We start from the raw sequence: 24,721 nt of genomic DNA on the forward strand, positions 1-24,721 counted from the left end.
TATATATCTTCTAAAGTAGTATATATTTAACGTATACATGTGTATATGTTTTATAAATTAGTATATATATATATATATTGTAGTGTATATATATATATATATATATATATATTATACTATTATAGCATATGTTTTATTTAAAGTAGTACGTATAGTCATAGATAATTATATATTGAATGTTACATATATATGTGTAATTGTTTATATATTTTTTTAAAAATATATATTGTATATTGGAGTGTATATAGTGTATATTGGATTTTTTATTTATTTTTTAAACGAGTTTGACTGATTTTTAACCGGGTTTGATCGGATTTTGATGGGTTTGACCGGGTTGGGTTAAGTGGGCCGGGTTAGGGTGGGTTTTAATTTTTTTACTGTTTGGTTTGACCGGGTTGGGTTAAGTGGGCCGGGTTAGGGTGGATTTTAATTTTTTTTACTGTTTGGCCCGGCCCGGCTAACGTCAAAACCAGCCCTCAACCCGATTAAAATGAAAGGGCCGATTCCGGGTTGGCCCGGCCGGCCCGTTTGACACCCCTAACTTGAGTGCAAGACACGATTTTAAGTACGCGGCCTAACGGTCAGCAAAAGATGTAAAAATCATAAAGGATGGTAATTCAAATTTTAATAGAAATAAGAAAATATTGACTCGATTTGTTTTTCATTTATTACCTAACTCTTGATGAATAAAATTGACCAATATAAAGTATACCCCTCATCTCATATTAATTATCACATTTGTTTTAATTTTTATTTAAGACATTATAAATAAAAAGTTATTTTATACACTAATTTATCTTTATCTCGAGATATAAAATAAAGCTAAAGTAAGCTTATTGATAGTTGAACAATCATATTCACTTATTTAAACACCATCATTATTAATAAAAATAAGTTGAAACTTGAGAGCCAAGAGATATAGAGCACAAAGGCAGAATGCTTAGCGTGCGAATCCTACTGATGATTGTTTCATAGCTTAATATTGACACCTGATTTGATCCGATCATGCACTGCTACAGAGGAGTTCATAGACTTTTCTTTTTTTGATGGATTTCATGTTCATTAAAGTGAACGCGAGGACAAAGCAGAGGTGGAGTCAGAATTTCAATTCAGAGAGTTTAATATTTAAAGAAAACTTAATCGAAGGAAATTTAATACCTATTATAAATATATAAAAAATAATTTTAATTATATAAAAATGATTTTTTTTTTGTCGAAGGGGGTTTGAACATTGCCAAAAGGCTGCCTCCGCCAACGGACAAAGGTGGAGCACAAAACCCATTAAAGCCCATGTGGGGCGGACCTAGTGGGGGTACACGTTTGTCCAAATTCAATATTATAAGTATAAATAACATAAATATCAAATCTTTCGGAAGAAATTACACTCTCTTCCACTTTATTAAGTACTTTAAACTCTCTCCCTATTAATATACATAACATAGCCGACATATACATAACATTCTGTATATATGTTGGAATTTTTGTAATATGTCTAGGGAGTTGAGATTTTTTGTAATATTGAAAACATAAGTTGTGTATGATATTAAATTAACAATATTTTAAATAACATAAATATACATCTTAACTTATCATATTTATATAATCATCATCCTTATAACTATAAAAATCTCAACTAATTATATCTTTTTTAAATATATCGGGAAGCTAATTATATATCTTGAAAGACTTAAAATTGAAAAAGATATATCGAAAGTTATTTATGTTTCTTTGTAAAACAAAAAATATCTTCGTTGGATGTATTATGTATCTTGACAGATTTGAAATTGAAGAAAATATATCGACGGCTAATTATGTATCTTTACAATAAAAATAATATCTTCGTTGAATATATCAGAAGCTAATTATGTATCTCAACAGACCCAAAATTAAGATTTTCAATAATTATGTAAAATGTCTGAATTTTTTATAATTAAACTTCAAACTATCAAAATTTATATTGTTTGCTCTTAATTGAAACTCCTTGTTTGCTTTAATAAAAAACTTATAAATATCTAAACAAAAATTTAGTTACCATTATATATTAATTTTAAATAATTATAAAATTACATAAACTTCAAATTTTAAATTTCTCGCCACTGATTGTTTAAATCAGTGCCAATAACTTTGACACAACCTGGGAAACGGTGCTAGATTTCTCAAGTTAGGGCAACAAGCTGAACTGTAACCAACTACACTTTGGAAATTAAAGTTGGGACGTTTTCCTTGACCAATGGAACTCTTAAAAAAAGGACAATTTGCTTTTTGGACGCTCCATCATGTGCCCTTGCACAAAATAAAAGTCGTTTAAATATATGTTTTTCAAATAACACCGTTCGAGCAAGGATGGACCTGATTTTTTTTTTTTTTTTAAAACGACAATTATTTTGATACGCGAGAAATAAGAATAACCACATGTAAGTGGATGCCAAGGAAATGTTTGACCTAGAATTTGCTTATATGCATTCTCCAAAATTGACTTGGTAGAACTAGAGGCGGATTGAGGATTCGAATTCATCGAGTGTCAAGTAATTCAATTGGATTATTCATCTTTTTGGTCTATAGGACAATTAACAAATCAATCAATAATAAAAGAGCAATAATAAAATGACCAAACTTAAAACTTTTAATAATATTACTAATATCATAATATCCATAATTCATTATAATTGCCCACGACGAGTTTTCATATTCTGAAAACGATCAACGATGACATCATTACTTACATTTGCAAATACATCACGCTCTATGTAACATACTAAACAATCATTTAAATATTGATCACCAATACTATTTCACACTTCATTTTTATGTGCTTCATGGAAGAGAATACTTTTTCAACAGTTGCCATAGCGACGGGTAAAATCAAAGTCAACTTCACAAGTAAATAAACAAGTGAATAAGTCTCCACAAGATTTTTCTCAACTAATGTCTTTGTCAAATCACGAATTTCTTGCAAGTTGTAGAATTTGGAATTACCACCTCGCATATGAATTATGAAGGTATTAAGTTGGTAACTCAAATCTCGAAGCTTTCCATCATCAAACTCATTTGGATAACACTTTGCTAAAGTCATGATTCTACCTTTGTCAAAATTAGAAAAAGAATTGACAGGATTCAAGCTACCCATCCCAAGAAGCAAATCACTACTTACTACATCAAAACGCTCATTAAGCTCTTGAGGTTGCACATCAATGACCGCACAAAAGATTTCAACACGCAAGTGGTGCGAATAAAAAACATCTAAACACTTACGCTTTGACTTTTCGGGAAAATAAGACTCATCTAATTTGGGAATCAAGATATCATGTGAATCACAAAATGAAGAAACATCATTCACCAAAGATTTCCACCCATTCTCTCTCATATCTTGCAATCTTTTCTTTGAGATGTTAAGAAACTTCACGGCATTAACAATATCTTGATTTTTTTTTTTGTAAAATCTTGCTCAACTCATTTGACATGGCCAACACTTTCAACATCAAGTGAAGCATAAAAGCAAATTTGAATGCTCTAACCTTTGTCAAAAGATATTCCGCTTGATTTCTATTACTTGAAGTAGAACCTTCAATTTCAATCACTCCAAGAACGTGAACAATGGATGAGAAAATAACAAGAAAGTTATCCAATGTTTTGAAATGTGATCCCCAACGAGTATCACCTGGTCTTTGAAGCCCACGCTCTTGATGTAATCCTTGTCCGGTATGAGCTTCACCAGACTCAAGTAATTGCTTCGAATTTTTGGCTTGGTGATGACGAAGTAAATCTCGACGTTTAAAAGATCCTTCCACAACATTCAACACATTAGTAACATGATAAAAAAAGTCTTCAACTTCCACATGTGTTTTAGCAATAGCTACAAGTGTTAGTTGCAATTGATGTGCAAAACAATGAATATAGTACGCCGAAGGACTATCTTTCATAATTAAAGTTTTGAGACCATTTATCTCTTCCTTCATATTACTAGCTCCATCATAACCTTGCCCACGTATTTGGATGGACTTAGTGAATGATCGAAAAGCAAAGAATAAATTTTTTTCTTCAATGAGCATGTCGATGTATCACTAACATGGACAAGACTAATAAATTGTTCCACTACTTCACCTTTTTTATCAACATATCTCAAAACAAGAGCCATTTGTTCTTTGTGTTAGATGTCTTTGGATTCATCAAATAATATACCAAAATAATCTCCATTCAAGTCCGCAATTATAACTTTCAATGTTTGTTTAGCACAAGCATTAACAATATCGTTTTGGATCATAGGACAAGTCAAAGTATCATTTTGTGGAGCTTTTTCTAATATCACTTTTCCCACATCCAGATGGTTGTCTCTGTGCCACCGCAAAAATATTAAAAAGTAGCCTTGATTACTTGAAGATTCACTTTCGTCATGACCTCGAAAAGGCAATCCATAATACAAAAGAAGTCTTGCCACATTAATTGAAGCTTCCAAACGCATTCGGTACTCACTTTTTGACTTTTTAGAATGCTTGTCAAGAACAACTTGAATTGATTGACGATGATTTGATAAATCTAGTATCTTATTGTAACATTTGTGGTGAACACTATAACTTTACCAACATGCAAACGAAATCTTTCAATAGCCTAATTCCAACCCCTAAAACCCTTTAATGCATAAAAATCACCCGTCGTTTTATGAACAAATTTATTTTTTAATAAATAACAATATAGCAATATGCGGCATCTTTCTCCATACTATACTCCAACCAAGTCGAATCTGAACATTTAAACCAACTTGAAGCAAATTGACGCATTCTACCTCCTATTTCACTTGAAGGATATGGTTTCAAGACAGGTTGACAAAGCCCCTTTTCAATATAATATTTTCTCACTTCATCTCGTATTCGAGGATCATAATCAGAAATAGGTCTTTTTTCTCTCGGACTGACTTTAAGTGAACCCAAATCGAGGTCAGTTATAAGACAAGAACGATTGATATTAACATTACTAGAACTAGATTGAGAATAATTAACCTTCTTGAAAAAATTCTCCATCTCAATTCACAAAATTAGAACACTTTATCCTAAATCAAGATAATTTCAAATTTGGATTTCTAGGTTCAAGAAAGAGAAACACAATAATTTTTTAAAATAACTTACAAAGAGAGCAAGCAACAAGCAAGAGTGCAGAGAGAAAGAGCAACCAACATCAGCAAAGCTCAAGAACATAGATGTTTTGATTTGGTCATTTCCTTTGAAAATAGGATTTTTGTTTTAATTTAATTGAAAGACAAGTACCTTTTAAACAATTAAATAAATAAAAAAAAGGTCAAAAAATAAGATTACTTTTATATAAAATCGGTAATAGTTTATGGCTTTGTGCAGATGTGCCCTGTTTAGTTGAAAATTATTACGCCTGTTCGTTGTTGGGTTGCTGCCAAAATGATTTTTAAAAAATAAATGTTGCTAGCCAGGTTCGAACACATGACCTTGGGCCTACAAGAGCAGCACTTTGCCAACTGCACTAGACAACACTCTTATTTTAGGTGCCATATTTAATATTTAACTATATTTGTATATATATACAACTATATATAGAGAGTTTCCGTCGAAATTTGTGAGTGGCGTGCCATCCCCATGGGTCTTAATAGATCCGCCCTAGGTAGAACAACCCAATGGTGGTAGAAGTGGTCTCTTCACAAGTTTTCCTAAATATGTATGGTGTTGTGGTTCTTGTCCTCTTCGTTTAAAAAACTAAAAGACACAATCTTTGATTTTGACTTCTTTTCTTTCTTTTTAGGTGCAAGTGAATAGAAAATAAAATGTTCCGTTTGTGTGTATGCAAATACTTATGGATTGCTAAGAATTAGAGGGATTGCTAAGAATTAGAGGACTCTCTATCTTTCTATCGTCCTAGCAATCGATCGGCTACTAAACCACGAATCATTTAATTATTCTTCAAAAATTAATCTGTAATATAATTAGGAGAGTTAAATTTTGCTTAATATCTAGTTAAACAAAGGCCTGAGTTAAATTTTGCTCAATATATAGTTAAAAAGAGGCCTAGTTCTCTAGGTTATTTTCTCTCACTACACAGAAGTCCAACAAACCATACAACAAAAATTTAACCCTAATTTTTTTTAAAAAAACAAATTTTAGTCTATACAAGCTTTGTATATTAGTGTATACACATTTTTCTCTGATTATATATTTGTTACGCATGGTATATATTTGTTACACATGGTATATTCTGATGTTGTAATGACATTTTTGTTTTGTTTTGTTTTTATTTTGTGATTTTAGGCATTAGAGTTGAGTTGATTCAACAGACACGCATAGACGTGAATTCAAGTGGCCAATTGAACCAAACTGTTAAATTACTTGTGTTTGATGCAACAATCACTACATGATGTTTTAGTAATCATTTTTGTTATTCCAAGAGCGCTATATCCATTAAAGAAAAAAGAGTCATCCTATTATTAGGAAGTAAGCCTGTAAAATCGGTCGGGCTGACCCGGCCCGACCCACTAAACAAACCCGCCCAGTTTGACCCTACCCGATCAGCTCACGAGTTGTAGGATACCGGATCCCGGACTGAATTATTTTTTTATTGCCCGATTAACCCAGTCCGGCCGCCGGTTAACCGACCCAAATATAATTTTAAAAAAAAATCAAATTTTTTACAAAATGGACTGTCGGGCCATTAATGGCCCAACGACTGTATGACCATTGGGAGCCCAAAAACGGCTATATGGCCATTTTTTATTTTAAATTTGTTTTTTCAATTAAAATATTTTTTTAAACTCAAAAAAATTCCTATAAATACCCTACACTTTCAAATCATTTTCCACACAATTTCATTCTTTCAAATCTCATTCTCTCTCAAATCTCAATTCTCAAATATTCTATATATTTTTTAAAGTGCTCAATTTAATTTTTTAATTTTGCGATTACAAAGTATGAGTGGAGGTTTCTAAAGTCGCAACTTTTGGATACTTCCAAAATTTGGTATTGTCGTTCCGTCTCTTACTTTTAATTTTTAATTAGTTTATTAATTATTGAATATTTAATTTTATTATATTTGTGTTTTGAATTTTTTTAGTTTGATTTATATTATGGATAAATTAAGAAATATCGCCACTAAAAGAGTAAAATTTTTTTATCCCAAAAGTGGTAGTGGTATTAAAAAGTGAATTACTAGCAGTAGAGGTACTTCAAGTTGTAGATATACCCGTGTGCCTCCGCCTCCGGCATCGCTTAGTCAACCTTTTGAGGAAGAAGTAGGTGTAGGTGCTCACGATATGTATTATGTAGAAGCTAAGAAAAATTATGGTATGAAAGAAGAAAATGAAGTAGATGTAGTTGATTTAGATGAAGATGATGAAAATATTGGTGAGACACCCGCAGTAGGAAATGCTAACGTTAGATCTGAATCGGTTAATCGCCCTCCCTGTCCTCCCTGTGCCCCAAGAGCTCGTAAAACAACTAGTATTGGATGGAATTTTTTTACACGTATATCAGATACTGAGGTGTAATGCAATATTTGTCAACAAATATATAACTATAAAAGAGGAGGCAAGCAAGGGGGTACGGGTACATTAATGAGACATATAAGTGATAATCACGAAAGAGAGTTAAATATTGCAAAAGGTGGTGCAGATGTTAGTGGGCCAACACAAACTAGAATGGATCTAGCAACTGGTCAGGTAATGAAGAAGTATAATAAAATTAGGGACCGGAAAGAAATAACAAAAATAGTAGTTGTGGGTTGTTTGCCTTTCAGGTTTCCTTCTTCTGATGCTTTTATTCATTATATTCAAGTAATTTATAGTCCTATGTTTAATGGTATTCCTAGAAGTACTTGTCGGACCGATATTTTTAGATTTCATTCACAATATTATTTTTATTTATCTACATTATTAAAAAATATTCAATTTAGAATAACTCTAACTTCTGATCTTGATCGTGCTGTTAATAACAATAATGATTTAACTATTACTTATCACTGGATAGATAGTAATTTTATTATGCAAAAATGTATTCTAGCTTTTTGTATGATGAAGATCGTAAACATACTGTAGATTTTATTGCTGATTCGATTGCTAATATTGCAGAATTTTATGGTTTTGAAAATAAAATCTTAGGTATTACTTTTGATAATATTTCTAACAAACAAGACTGCTATTAGAAAGTTAAAAGATAAGTTATCTCTGCCGTTACCTGAAATATTTCATGTTCAGTGTGCTTGTCATATATATAATTTAATTGTAAGAGATGGTCTTGAGTTTTTTGAGTTTTATATTAAAAAAATCCATCTTGCTGTTGGTTTTATTCAAGGAAATAATTGAAGAAAAAGAATTAGAGAATTAAAACTTAAATGTGAATAAAATGGACTTGCACCAATATTGATGCTTGAGGAATGTGATACTAGATGGAATGCTACGTCTAATTTTTTTACAAACTTGTCATAAATATAGAGTTCCTATTACATTAACTTTTAACAAACATTGTGATTTATTTGCTGATTTGACTGATTGTAAGCTACATGATTCTGATTGGAATGTAATTGATGATCTTATTAAGTTTTTGGAAAATTTTTATATAGCTACGATTGAATTTTCCGGTGCTTATTATCCTACTGTTTGTAATATTTTAGCATATATAGCTGATATTTCTGGTTTGCTCACAGAATATAAGAATAAAGAAGGTTATGAAGAAGCTGTTGGTGTTATGTTTGCTAAATTTAAAAAATATTTTTTTCGATTCGCCCTATTTACTTGGTTGGTGCTATGCTAAATTCGTGTATGAAATATAATACTATGTGCCACTTTAGTACTCTTATTTATTCTAACTTAGAGATAAATACTAACAATGATTCTGATAATGAAGAACAAGAACAACCAGATTTGTGGATGGCTATGGTTGATGCGAACGCTTACATAGATAAATTATATAACCGTTATGCTGATTTACTTGATTTAGCTGTACCAATAAATATCACTCCAAATGTCACTCTCATCCTTTCGAGGAGCCATTATCTTCTAAAAGGCCGGCACATAGTGATTTTCCTGATTACTTTTATGATTTAAATTGTTGGAACAATATTGAGGCGGGAGCTTACACAATAACTTATCGAGAAGAGCTTAAGTATTATCTTCGAACGCCGATAGAGGATCGCAGACGATGGATCAACCCGTTGGATTGGTGGAGGAATAATGAAACACAATATCCTGTGCTTTCAAGATTAGCTAGAGATATATTGAATGTTCCAATGTCAACCGTTGTATTGGAGAGCACTTTTAGTCAGGCACGACAATAGCTTGGAGACAACCGACACTCATTGAGAAGCAATACTATGAATGTTCTAGCTTGCCTTAGATATTGGATTAGAGCGGAATGAAGAAATCAAGAAATGGAGGAGGAGCCAAAAGACGAACAAAAACTTGAAGAAATTATGACTTCAAGGGAGAACTTAGCAAAATCAAGTCCAATGCATGGTTTTGCCCCCACTGAATTTGACTATCCTCTGCAAGTTCCCGTTAATATTAACATGAATGAGTTGGAAAAAATGATGCAAAATTTGTAGATTTTTCATTCATGTAAATTATAAATTTTGGATCATTTTGCAATCAATAAAATTCAACATTCATTCACTCCTTAGTCCTTACTTTGTAATTTTTTCCATTTAATGATTTAAATTGAATTTCTAGTTTAAATAAAATACTTAGTTTTAATATATTATTAATTTACTATAAAGTATTATTAATTTATTATATTGAGTAGCATATGTTTTATATAAAGTAGTACATATATTGAATGATACGTATATATGCGTATATATTTTCTATAGACACTAAAGTAGTATATATTTAAAGTATACATGTGTATATGTTTTATAAATTAGTATATATATCATTATATTGTAGTATATGTTTTATTTAAAGTAGTAAATATATATTGAATGGTACGTATATATATGTATATATTTTCTATAGACCATAAAACAGTATATATTTAACGTATACATGTGTATATGTTTTATAAATTAGTATATATATCATTATATTGTAGTATATATATTGTAGTATATGTTTTATTTAAAGTAGTACATATATATTAAATGGTACGTATATATGTGTATATATCTTCTATAGACTCTAAAATAGTATATATTTAACGTATACATGTGTATATGTTTTATAAATTAGTATATAACTATATATTTAGTGTGTGTATATATTGTAGTATATGTTTTATTTAAAGTAGTAAATATATATTGAATGGTACGTATATATGTGTATATATCTTCTATAGACTATAAAGTAGTATATATTTAACGTATACATGTGTATATGTGTAACACCCCGCCCTTTCGGGCTAAAGTTTGAATCATCTTTTCTACTCATACAGACCCGAACCTAATGATTCATTCTTAATATATGTGTGGTGATCAATTCTATAGTGTTTTAATGCCTTTGACTATGAATTGAGGTCACAAAATTCCCTAACCCAAGGACGAGTTGAAAGCTTTCTTATCGATTGAGTTTTGGTGAGCATCTAAACTTGGGTCAATTTCCATCGATCATAATTTTTTTTATATAAAGAATTAGAGGGACTACTATATATTAAATGAAAGGTATTTGAGTATTCTTTCCAACGGCACCAGTTTCTCCTTAATACGATATCTGGGTATAAAGTTATGCCCATTTTTCAGAGAGGTGTCAGTTGAGGCCGAATTGCACAAAAAGTACGTTTTTAGCGGGGTATTTTCGTACTTTCCCTCCCAAAAACCTCTCACACGAATTAAATAACACCCTAAACGTTATTTACTCAAATATTATCTATTTTACAACATTAAGATCCTCTTTTCACTCTAAAAAATAAGATCAAACTAGGGTTTCCTCCAAGAACAAGAAACCAAAAATTAATCCTTAAGTTTAAGATTTCAAGAAACGGATCAAGATTTAGGTTCTATTTTTCAAATCTTATAATCTAAGGTATGTGGGACTTCTCTAAACATCATGGGCATAATTTTTCTATTGTTTTTCTTACATTAAAGATTCCCAATCATATTTATAAAGAAAGGATTTGAAATTGTTTGAAAAGTATATGTCATGAAGATGTTTTGAAGAAATTGTATGTTGTCTTGAACCGTCTATCGTGAATTTTGAATATAACAATACATTTATATTTTGGGGTGCAATGAAAGTTTGAATGAGAGCATGAATGATCAAAACCTCCTTTTTTATCATGATATTTTCGATTTATATTGTTATAGGTTTTTTAAAGGAATGAACTTTTTAAACGAAAAACTAATGAGTGAGTGCTTGTTTAATGATCATGGAAAGGTATTGTTTATGACATGTTGGGAATGTGTTTTCACATGATTAATGCTCGTTGTGTCAAATTAACAATCTTTCTTGGATTTTAAGTAATTACAAATATGAGTTGACCACCTATTGATTTTACAATTGGGAGGAGAATGTTTTGGTAAATATTTGAATGAAAATTCTATTGCATAACTCTCTCTCATCTGATGTTTAAAAGTTAGGGTAGTCATGAATATAATAATAAGTGAAAAAGGCCACAGACATGACGTGGCGTAATTTAATTGAATTGCAAGTCAGGGTATGATGATACCCGATGATTCTATGCTCTTAAAAAGATAGTGTTGAATGTATGAAAAATATGAATGTATTTTTATTAAAGAACTAAAAGTTAGGCTTAAGAGAGCTAGTAGGTTACCCAAAGAAGGCATTTGAGCGCAAGGGCTCATTGCCGAAAATCGTAGTTGCCGATACGGGACTTATGATATATGATCCTACATGATATGACATTTTTAGGACATCTCACATGGGGGGATTTCCTGCAGTGTGCTCACATGGAGGGTATCACCACTCCAATCCTGGTAGCTACTTAGATTGGAGGCTTAGCTGCCGAGCCAAGGGTGGGTTCCACATAGCCCATGGAATTTCAGATTTGTAGGTTGTACCGACCAGCTCAGAAGAATAACAAAGAGTGAGTCATAGTTTCAAAGAAGTGTTTTGGAGATCACTAAAGTATGCCCATGTATTTTTACTTACGTATTATGGTCATTATTTTTATGAAATGCTCTCATCTATTTTGTATTAAAAGCATGCTATTTTGAGTTGTTTCACATACCAGTACGTTTGTATTGACCCTTTATATTTCAGGGTCTGAGGCTCAGTCCAGGGGTTCTGCCAAACCGTAGAATCTTTAGACTGAAGTGTGCAGTTGGTGGGCCTTCTTTATTTTGGAAGGCCTGTTGCTAGAGTATTATTTTGCATTTTAGTTTTGGGTCCGACTGGGGGTCTTGTCCCAGTTATAGACAAGTTATTATATTCTGATGTATTAGATATTTTGCAGACTGAGATGGGTATTGTCTAGACGTCTATTAATTTCATTCCGTATTATAAAATTGAACTCAGAGTATGACCATGATTCTGTCTGTTTATTTCTACATTTCTCTTTATTATATATGAAAAGTGTTCATGATTATAAAATAAAAAAGAGGCATTTGGGCCTCCACGGTTCGGGATGCTCGCACGGATAGGGCCCTGATTCGGTCGTGACAAACTTGGTATTAGAGCATGGTTCATGGTCTCAGGGTGTCTGCAAAATTGCATCAGGTAGAGTCCTATTTATGGGTGTGTAGCGCGCCATACTTATAAGTAGGAGGCTACAAGGCGTTTAGGAATGTTTCTCTTTCTCCATGTTCTAGTTCGTGTTATGGAGTCAGAATATTCCTCTTTCATACACTAGTTCGTGCTATGGCGTCATCCATACGAAGGTAAAGCTATCCTAATTCTTTTCTTACTCTGATGTTCTTAGAAATGTCTCATTTCTGAGGTGATTCAAGTACAAAAACTTAGAATCCAAATGGTGTGGTCCTTTTCTTATTGAGTCATAAAAAATTATAAAATTAAGCAAGGACTTGAGAGAAGTCAGTTGGTTCTTCAAGGTGTATTGATTCTAGTGTAAACTTTAATCTTGATGAAATCATGCTTTTCAGCCTGAGATATTAAGTGTGTCTAGTCCCTTTCAAAATTCCTATTACAGATGTCATGCATAAGGGCAATTATGTATATCAGAATGTTGGAACTATATTTTCACCCAAGTAGTAGTATATGTTAAAGTGTCATGACCTGTTAGTAGCGAGATTAGGCCAAGAAGTTGGTGATATAAAGTCACAAGGTTAGAAGTCATAGTGAGGGTGACTTTTGTGTAAATAAATATTTTTAGTTATATAACTGTTAATTGAGAGATGATTTATTATTTTATAGTGATAGATTAATATGGTAGTAATATTTATAGATTGTAAGGTATTCTATAGAGGAAGTGTTTGGCTGTGATTATTATCTATTCAAAAATAGGAAAAGATCTCAGGATAGATAGTTGTGGTGGTTATAGAAATCAGTTATAACCTGGAGAAGGAATAGATTAGTCAATAAGTTGTAGGTAAAGACTCATTATTATTTATTGAATTTTGAAGGTCATTTTGATGTACGAATGGGTAAGTAAATATGATATGAGAAATTAGAATATGTTGATAAGATTGAAATGGTTTGTATTATAAGATTGAGGTCGACTATCCTTCTTATGTGACTTTACCCCTTGATTGTCTTTTCACTAGTAGTTGTAAACTAGTATTGCTGGTGAGAAGGTATGTAGTAGATTTTGAGGTGAAGTTGTAATGCCATGTAGGGGATTTGATTGTAGGTAGTATCTAGGTGAAATGAGGTGTTTGGGTTGAATTTCCCAGTTTAATGGACTAGTATAAGATGTTGTATGTTTCATCGGTGGTACGTAATTGTTGCTAGACTATAGGCTTGAACTTTAGATGCAGAATGTGGAGGTAAGAATAGTAGCTTAAGATTAATGATGTATGTTTTATGGGAATGGATTAGTAGGCTTGATGTGATTTGTGAAAGAGTCTAGGTTGATAATTTATGAAAAGTTTAAGTGGTAATTATGAGGTATATGTGTATATAAGGACTAGTGTTAAAATGATGAGTTGTGGGTGAGTTATTAAGTGGATAAGAGCGTAAGTATATAAGAATAAGTTGCCCCTGGTAGTATGGCGTTAGGTAAGATTTTATGATATAAGTTATGTGATTAACAGTCTAACATTAAAATGTTAAGTAGTGGAGAGTGGATTTTTATATGATAAGGAGTGAGGATATGTATGCTCATGAGACTACAAGTTGTAGGTTGATGACAACAGAGGATAGTGAAAATTACGAGTAGCGTTCTCAGAAAGCAATGCCTTTAGAGTATACGTAAAATAGAAAATTTTAGCATTTAAGTGTATAAGTGTTTTGCATATCTAGTTTGTGTTCTTGATATTGTAGTATGGAAAAGTCTGGTGAGTTGTTGTACGTGTTCGTTAGAGTTGAATTGAGGAAATATAGGTAGGCAATATGAGCCATGGGTATGGTTTTACCAATTTTGTTAAGTTGTAAGTTACGTGATTAGAGGTGTATTACGTGTATTCTAAGGAGTTGAAGATAGAGTGTTAAGTATTTAGAAGCATGGATGTCTATGCCCATAATAATGTTAGTCATAAGTTGGTGACTTTGGAGTTAGAGGAAGTTATGATTAGTATCCCTGAAGGGGGATGACCCAGAAAGAATTTAGTGTCTTTATGTAAAATTCTTGAAGAAAGTTTGTGTTCGTGTGTATACCGATATCCCCTATTGTATTGAGAACTGTGGTTATAGATTGATGAAAGGTTCTATTCTCAAGTCTAGGAGGGCGAATTTGATCTAAGGGGGAGATGATGGATTAAAGTAGTTCCTGAATATTTTTTTGTGTGTCAAGTTTCAAGTAAGAATCATGTTAAATCAATTCCTATTCAATCAAGCTCCTCCTACTTTGATTTGAATGGACTTTTACCAATGTCTTATGTATTTATGTCTTGCCTATGCCTAAGGCTTGCTTGAGCTCTCTATGTGACTCATGTCATGTTCTAATTTTCTAACAAGGAGCAGTAATGTCCCTTAGTGATCCAATATTCCAAGTATCCAAGCCATATGTTATGTTGCTCATGATCCAAACCTATGTTTCATAACGTGCTTTGTCCTAAGAAAATATATTTTTGTATATCACTGAATCATTTTATGCTGGAATTAGCCAAAACGATAAAGTTGTGCGAACTTATGACTATCTCAGCTCTAAAAATGAGAAACAATAGCTTCAAGTATCAATCTTTGTCTCAATTATTGACTTTATGAAATACGACCTTATGTTATACAAATCATGAGATATGTGTACCCATGTTTCTTACCATTGTATGTCCTAAGAAATCATATTGTATTGTGGTTATGCCGAACGACCCTTTACTTATGATCCAAACACTTGATAGCTGAAGCACTCCATGTCTATTCTATTGTATCTTCACTTTATGTCCCTCCTTGAGTAGTACAATAATTATAAGTTATGAATTGACGAGTGTTACATCTATTCGTGATGTTTTGGATTGGGTCCCTCAATGACCCTCCGTATGTCAGTATGATGGTGGCTGTGAAAGCATGGTAGTGTGTTGAGTGTGGGAGTAGATATTTTTGAAGTCAGATATTTTATGTGACTTCTAGAGCTAAGGTTATAGGAGAAGGGGGAAGAAAGAGATGAGCTTTCGTTACGTGAGATAGTTAAGAAGGAGTTATGTGGTGAAAATCTTAGTGAGAATGATTGAATTAGTTGATCTTAGTTGAGAGATCCATGAAGTGGGTGTAGTAATGACAGGCTTAAGTTTTGTGATTGACGAAAACACAAAGCAATGTGTCGTATGGTTAGTATTCCTTGAATTAAGACTTGAGGTTGTTGGATTATAGTGATAGGGTGAGGTGATTTCTTAATGTGATGTAGAGTACAGAGTCCCATAGTTTAAGTTAGCACCTCTTTCCTTTGAGTTGGGCTTCAATATAGAAGTATTATATGGCGGGACAGAAACTCTTGTGTTTAGATATATTATGGGTGAATTGTAAGTTGGAAGATATGTTGTATGTTAATTAATGTTGGGGCATAGATGAATAGTGTGTCTACGTTTAAGATCCATTTGTTGTATCTTGTGAGGTGGAGAATGCTTTTAAATCCTATCTTCTGCAAAATCCCATCTCATGATTGTACCAATGTAAATCAGGCTTATTATCACCAAATAAACATATGCCTTATGTTGTGATGATAATGATTCATAGAACTCATGTGCAAGGTCATCCCTATGTACAGTTTCATTACCTCATGCTTTGTGCTTACGCATTTCACTAGGGGTTATCATGAAGCTCTTTTGATGTCTTTGCGTGTTTTTTTGAGGAAAAACGTTCAATGCGAGGTTACGTTCATTATTCCATACCTTTAGAGCTTCACCAAGTTCCTTTCCATCTTTAAGGGAGAATGATCCCAAGGGGGAGATAATGTAACACCCCTCCCTTTTAGGCTAAAGTTTGAACCATCTTTTCTACACGTATAGACCCGAACCTAATAATTCTTTGTTAATATATGTGTGATGATCAATCCTATAGTGTTTGAATGCCTTTGACTATGAATTGAGGCCACAAAATTTCCTAAACCAAGGACGAGTTGAAAGTTTTCCTATCAATTTGAGTTTTGGTAAGCGTCTAAACTTAGGTCAACTTCCATTGACCATAACTTTTGTATATAAAGAATTAGAGGGACTACTATATATCAAATGATAGGTATTTGATTCCTCTTTCCAACTCCACCAGTTTCTCCTTAATCCAATATCTGGGTAAAAGGTTTTGCCCGTATTCCAGAGAGGTGTCAGTCAAGGCCGAATCGCGCAAAAAGTACATTTTTAGCGGGATATTTTGGTACTTTCCCTTCCCAGAAACCTCTCACACGAATTAAATAACACCTTAAATGTTATTTACTCAAATATTATCAGTTTTACAACATCAAGATCCTCTTTTCACTCTAAAAAAAAGATCAAACTAGGGTTTCCTCCAAGAACAAGAAATCAAGAATCAATCCTTAAGTTCAAGATTTCAAGAAACGAATCAAGATTTGGGTTCAATTTTTCAAATCTTATAATCCAAGGTATGTGGGACTGCTCTAAACATCATGGGCATAATTTTTCTATTGTTTTTATTACATTAAAGATCCCCAATCATATTTATAAAGAGAGGGTTTGAAATTGTTTGAAAAATATATGTCATGAAGTTGTTTTGAAAAAATTGTATGTTGTCTTGAACCGTCTATCGTGAATTTTGAATATAACAATATATTTATGTTTTGGGGTGTAATGAAAGTTTGAATGAGAGCATGAATGATCAAAACTCCCTCTTTTATCATGATATTTTTGATTTATATTGTTATGGGTTGTTTAAAGGCATGAACTTTCTAAACAAAAAACTAATGGGTGAGTTCTTGTTTAATGATCATAGAGTAGTACTGTTTATGACATGTTGGGAATGTGTTTTCACATGATAAATGCTCATTATGTCAACTTAACAATCTTTCTTGAATTTTAAGTAATTACAAATATGAGGTGACCACCTATTGATTTTATAATTGGGAGGAGAATGTTTTGGTAAATATTTGAATGAAAATTCTATTTCATAACTCTCGCTTATATGATGTTTAAAAGCTAGGGTGGTCATGAATATGATAATAAGTGAAAAGGGCAGCAGATATGATGTGACATGATTTGATTGACTTGCAAGTCAGGGTATGACGATACCTGATGATTCCATGTCCTTAACAAGACAGTGTTGAATGTTTGAAAAGTATGAATGTGTCTTCATTAAAGAACTAAAAATTGGGCTTAAGAGAGTTAGTAGGTTACCCGAAGAAGGCGTTTGAGTGCAAGAGCTCATCGCCGAAAACTGCAGTTGCCGATACGAGACTTATGATATATGATCCTACATGATATGACATTTTTAGGACATCTCACATGGGGGGATTTCCTGCAGTGTGCTCACATGGAGGGTATCACCACTCTAATCCTGGCGGCTACTTGGATTGGAGGCTTGGCCGTCAAGCCAAGAATGGGTTCCACATAGCCCGTGGAATTTTAGATTTGTAGGGTGTATCGACTAGCTCAGAAGAATAACAAAGAGTGAGTCATGGTTTCAAAGAAGTGTTTTGGATATCACTAAAGTATGCCCATGTATTTTTATTTACGTATTGTGGTCATTATTTTTGTGAAATGCTCTCATATATTTTGTATTAAAAGCATGCTATTTTGAGTTGTTTCACATACTAGTATGTTTGTATTGATCCTTTATATTTCAGGCTCTGAGGCTCAGTCCTGGGGTCCCGCCAAACCGTAGAATCTTTAGACGAAGTATGCAGTTGGTGAGACTTCTTTATTTCAGAAGGTCTGTTGCTAGAGTATTATTTTGCATTGTAGTTTTGGGTCCGACTGGGGGCCTTGTCCCAATTATAGACAAGTTATTATATTCTGGTGTATTAGAGATTTCGCAGACTGAGATGAATATTGTCTAAATGTCTATTAATTTCATTCCGTAATGTAAAATTGAACTCAGAGTATGACCATGATTCAATCTGTTTATTTCCGCATTTCTCTTTATTGTATGTGAATGGTGTTCGTGATTGCCAAATAGAAAAGAGGCGCTTGGGCCTCCATGGTTCGGGATGCCCGGCATGACCAGGGCCTCGATTCGGGTCGCGACAATATGTTTTATAAATTAGTATATAACTATATATTTTGTGTGTGTATATATTGTAGTATATATATTGTAGTATATGTTTTATTTAAAGTAGTACATATATATTGAATGGTACGTATATATGTGTATATATCTTCTATAGGCTATAAGTAGTATATATTTAACGTATAAATGTGTATATGTTGTATAAATTAGTATATATATCATTATATTGTAGTTTATATATTGTAGTATATATTTTATTTAAAGTAGTACATATATATTGAATGATACATATATATGTGTTTATATTTTTTGTAGACTATAAAGTAGTATATATTTAATGTATACATGTGTATATATTTTATAAATTAGTATATATATCATTATATTGTAGTATTATCTTGTACCCTATGTTTTATTTAGAGTTATATATATTTAACTAACGTATAGTCGTATACACGATTACATGTGTAATTGTGTATATGTGTATATGTTTTAAATTCTTATGTAGTATATACTATATATATAGTGTATATATATTGTTTAATGTATTTAAAATGTATATAGGTGGGTATATATAGTGTATATTGGAGAAAAAATATTTAGTTTTTTTTTGGTTTTGGTCGTTTTGACTAGATTTTAGACCGGTTTTGACCGGGTTTAAATGGGTTGAACTGGGTTAGGTTAAGTAGGCCGGTCCCGGATTATTTTTAAAAAATTTACTGTTTGGTCCAGAACCGGACCGACTCCTTTAACTAAGCCCGAATCCAGACTGGCCCATAAATCGATTAAACTTGACGGGCCAATCACTGTTTATGATCCCTCTACCTTGTACTTTCATGCTTCTAAAACTCTCATATTTGCAATTTCCTGAATGAATTTCATGATTATCTTGATAATCTATCAATTTATTCTCTTCTCTGAGAATGTGTTGTATAATAACTTCTTTGCCTTGAAGATTAGCTTGAATTTCATCTATTAACCATGCAATACTCCACGGACAACCCCATTCCCCCAATAAGACTTTCTGAATAACCATTGAGTCTGTTTGAAATATAACCTGATTATAACCTACTTGTTGACAATGTTTGCTTGCTTGTAGTACTATTGTAGCCTCTGCAACTGAATTTGTTGTATCCTCCATAAGTGCAGCTTTTGCATATATTATATCCTCATCTGCATTCCTTAGACAGAAAACATATGAACTTATACCAGGGTTACCTCTGGAGGCACCATCTGTGTTATACATGACCCAGCCTAGAGGAGGAAATTCCCATAGTACTTTTCTAACCTTTACTCTTAACTCTGAACTGCTCTAGCTGATGTTAAATAGCTGGCCAATTTTCATTAAATTTGCATTTAGGTTTCCTCACCTTCAAGAGCATATGCATAGTGTGCACCATATTATGAATGAGTCTCTACACATAAATCTTTTTTCCTTCATCTTTGTTGCTATTTCTTCTTCTCTATAACTCCCGTACTATAGTGCTTGGTAGAGCTTTCTAGTATGGTTTAATTGCCCTTTTTATATCATTTCCCCACCATAGCATTATAACCTTACTAAGTGACAGCCCTTCAATATTCATACCTGCAAAAGAACAAAAGTAGGACCAAGTTTTGTTAGTAATGGTACTTCTCAGGAATACATGTGCCATAGTCTTATGCTGTAGATTCTAACAACACCAATATTTTGAAATACCTTAAATTCCTCATCTCCTTATCATATCATCCACTGGAAGTTTAAACTTCCATAATCTCCACATTAGAAAGGATATTTTGAAAGGTAATCCTTGAATTCATCATTTAATTTGGTATATTCAAGGGGAGTTCTGTGTTTAACCATGTCTATTCATGTATTAATAATTATAGCATTGATAATATTATGAGTTGCATTGTATTGATTATACAATATATATAATATCAAGAAGAATATTAATTAATACATGTATTAGTTATACATACACTGAAAATACTATCAAACAAGATATTAAATAATACCAAACACTACCAAAGTTTATCTATTGCTCCCACTACTAGAAATTACCCCTATGGCAATGGTTCAAACACCATTGCGATAGATACAGAAACCATTGTGATAGAGCTACCACAACGGTTTAGCAGGTGGTGTTGCATATATGAGCATTGCAATTGATCTATCCTAACAACTTTTGCAACGGTTACAACAACCGTTGCAATAGATAGACCTATTACAATGATTTCCTTAACTCCTATTGTGACACTTCATATTATCTATAGCAACGATTAAGAACCATTGTAATAGACTATATTGCAATGATAGAAAAGCGTTGCAATAACCCTATTGCAATAATTTCTGAATATCTACTGCAACACTTATTGGAACACTTTTTAACTATCTATTGCAACGTTTTTGACACTTATTGCAATATTTTATGCTACCCTATTGCAGCTATTGTAATTAGCTATTGCAATGATTTTTGTCACCTATTGCAATGATGAATATATATATATATATATATATACACACACATACACACAATTAAGGGAGCAGAGAACGTGAAATCCTTCAACATAGAGTCATTATAAAAAAAGTCTAGTCGCAAGTTTTTTCATATATAACACAAAAGATCTTTGGCATTCTATATTTGTCAATGGTACACAAAAACGACATTTCTTAACATGTTGGTGAACTACATACTATGACTACCAGAGCCACCATTGAGGATATCTTCAAGTGAGATATCACTTATTTCTTTTCTGCTGAGTGATGGTTCCTCTTTTTTTAGAGTAACTTTTGATATTATTGTCGTCACAGCTATATATTTGAAAATAGGCCAACATACTTAAGAGTTAAGAATATAAGAAAATGGAATAAAAATGATACTTAAAATTAGAAGCAAAGAGGTATATTAGGATGATGCTGATCCGGTGTTACTGATTTAGTTGACAAATACAACAGATAAAGTTTATGTCCAACAATTCCCTCGTGGAAGTTATACTCAGAAAGTCAAGTGCCTTGGGATTAGATATCAGGTCTCTACTATAAAACATATCTATATTGATAATTTGAATAAATAAAGTTGTTGCAATATGCTGATTCAGTATAATTTGGTATTTCTTGAATGCCAGTTATAAAAGGAACGAGAAGTAACTATTCATAGCTAAAGCACATTACGTTAACTCACACCGTTATTCATAAACCTAATGCAGCCAAGTTTGCATAAACTTTAATCCGATCAGCACTAGATGCAACGACGACTTTGAGACCATTGCTTTACACTTTTGTATCATACCACCAAATTAATAAAAAGCGACAAAAATCAAAAAGAGAAAAAATATGTAGTCAAGTTGCATTACAGGTTATACATACCTGAGAAATAAGTTCAAAGGCACCAGGGAAACCTATTCCAGAATTCAGGTTTGCATACTACAAATGATTGCCAGTTTATCAATAAAATTGTCAGTTCTAGGGTTAGTTACCAGACTGAAGGGAAATTTTTTTGAGAATATATATTTTTAAATATATGAAATTTCAATCACCTTAAAAAAATAAATCTCAAAAAACCTCTTCTTTGCGGTCTCGGGTATCAAATCCTTCAACACCCTTAGTAGAGGCAATACCACCTAAGAAGTTTGCTTTACCTAATATATTTCAAGGGCAAAGGAACCCTCCAACATTCGCTATGAACCACACATTGTATCAAATCTAGGAAAAGATTACACTCATAAGAGAAAAGACACTTTCTGGGATCATTATCACCACTTTTGTTAAATCAAACAAACAACTGCAGACACTTGAAGTTTATCCACAGTATTCTAATACATTATATGTACAATAATCTTGGGACATGTGACATGGACATGCCAACTTGGAAGTTTTAGAATAGATGCACATGTGTAAATAGGATTTCTACAGTGCTATTTTTCAGCAATTTGTTAGTCTATTACAACAACATATATGAAAGTGCCATGTGTCAGACACTATATTTGCAAATTATCCAAATCTATTCTCTTCTTTTCATAATGTTTGTAATACCCCGTATTTCCCTAGCCAAGATTAACCCTTAGTAAATGGGTTATCCCAAATAAATTTTTTGAAATACTCAGTAATTTTCAGCTTTGATCCTACCATTGCATAGGAAATTCTATTATCTTTCCAATGATATAAAATTCGCCTAAATCCAACAACCGGGTAAGAAGTTATGGCGATTTTAAGTTTCAGTCGTTAAACATCGTCATTCAGGCCAATAGCGCATCACGGAGTGTGTTAAAATAGTATTTGTCAATTTCCAGTGTTGCTCTGTAATATTAACGCATCGCGCCACAAGCCCAGTTTACAATTGTTAATTTACAGTGTGCCAACGCGATTCCACTACGTCGTAGTGCACTTTCAGTTCGCAAATAAAGTGGCAACGCGATACCACCATATCGTGCCACCATGCAATTTCCTAGTCGTTATTTTCCAGTGGCTTAGCAAGATAGCGGTGTGTCATGCCAGGGGTCCAAATTGGAAAAGTTTCATGAAAAATTAAGGTTGCTCCCAGGGTTAAAACAGTCTTTTCCCATAATTTTATTCCGCCCAGATATGGGATTTAAGCCCTAAAAATGTGTAAAATCCTTCTCCAAAAATTAAAAGGTAGTTCTATTTCAAGAAAGAAAACCCTAGCTCTCAAGAATCAAGGTCAATCCCAAGAATTCCTACAAGAACTCATCAATTAATGTATGCTAGATATTCATCCATGGATCCTTACCTCCCATCTTTTTCAAAATACAAGATTTATGATTTATGATTTCCATGTTTGAGTTAGGTTGAATTCATGCTCATGATGTTGTTTGAGTTTTAATCCATGATTTAGATTACAAGTTCCAAGAATTGATTCTAGTATGTGTTGAATTACATGATATTCATGATCAACCCCTCAATTTGCAAGTTGATTGTTGTAACCATGTTGACCTTAAGTGTTATGATTTACTGAACCAACTATACATCTCATGTGTTTGATAAATTGTCTATGAGAATTAAATAATGTCATTATAGCATGCTAACATGTATTCTCCATTCATATACAAGTTAATGCATTAGAAGTATTTGATGGAATGTTTCTATGAATGAATTATGACCAAGTGAACATTGTTACGTTATTCAAGATTATGATTTTCTTTACTTTTCATGCTATCGTATCCTAGGCTATGATGTTTCATATCATATCCGTTTCTTGAGCTATGATGTTTCATATCATAGATTCAGACACGCAGGTTCCTGACCGCTTTTAGCCAGATTCAGCCAACAGTAGCAGATTTAACAGTGAGTCCTCATCTATCGAGGATATACTTTCATTTCAGTACTTCAGCTTAGCAGTATTTTAGTAGATGGAGTTAGTTGGGGGATTGTCCCATCAACTCCACTATCAGAAAAATTCAATTAGAGTTTTTTCAGATTAGATTTTTAGATAGTATTCAGTTTTACAGATGTTATATTTTATCAGTATTTTAGATGCTTTGAACCTTATGGAATTTCAACCCATTCTTCTGTATTTATTTCAGTGTTATTTTTCAGTGCTCATAGTAGATATCAGTCATGGGTTAGCTTGTGGTCCTTCAAGGTCGTAAATATCGTATAGCGTCCAGGGTGCAGACTTGGGGCTTTACAATGTTATAGGATTGAGGCAGGAAATCATAAGGGGAAAATGCACAGGAAATTATAACTGACATGTCCTTAACACCAGATATATCTTTCTTATTTCTCCTAGTCTAGTGTGTTTCTTTATCATCTACTTCAGAAAGTTTGCAGGGGCTCTTTTACTCTGTCATCACACAGTCACTCTGTGATCAGCCACACCCAGAGTACCTAAATGTCTAGGAAATGGAAATAAAAAAGGGAAAAAAAGAAAATTTCAAGATATGAGTTCTTAAATCCTAAAATATGAGGTGCATTTGATATTCAACAGTTGATCATAGCTAATGATTACATATAAGGCTAGTATTAGGTAGTTTTACATTTTGTTTTTCGTTACTAGTAGTATTAGTATTATTATTTCCGCAATTCTCATTCCTACTTTTCTATTACTACTTGTTGTCTCGTGTGCTTTGATTTTCTTACAATCCTAGTGCTTCATTGCCTGCACTTGA

General features: G+C 32.6%; 2 protein-coding genes across 2 annotated transcripts; both read right to left on the reverse strand.

The window, feature by feature from the left end:
* Nucleotides 1-2,767: 2,767 nt before the first annotated feature.
* Nucleotides 2,768-4,459, reverse strand: LOC107874154. Its single transcript, XM_047414437.1, has 3 exons — nt 4,180-4,459; nt 3,516-3,853; nt 2,768-3,397 (listed from the first exon to the last, which is right to left on the reverse strand). The coding sequence occupies exons 1-3, from the start codon at nt 4,457-4,459 to the stop codon at nt 2,768-2,770; spliced, it is 1,248 nt and encodes a 415-aa protein (XP_047270393.1).
* A 14,905-nt stretch (nt 4,460-19,364) lies between these two features.
* LOC107874153 lies at nt 19,365-19,862 on the reverse strand. Its single transcript, XM_016721015.1, has one exon. The coding sequence runs from the start codon at nt 19,860-19,862 to the stop codon at nt 19,365-19,367; it is 498 nt and encodes a 165-aa protein (XP_016576501.1).
* Between the last annotated feature and the right edge of the window lie 4,859 nt (nt 19,863-24,721).

This window comes from Capsicum annuum, chromosome 6, assembly GCF_002878395.1.
Source record: "Capsicum annuum cultivar UCD-10X-F1 chromosome 6, UCD10Xv1.1, whole genome shotgun sequence".
In the NCBI taxonomy this organism is placed as follows: domain Eukaryota; kingdom Viridiplantae; phylum Streptophyta; class Magnoliopsida; order Solanales; family Solanaceae; genus Capsicum; species Capsicum annuum.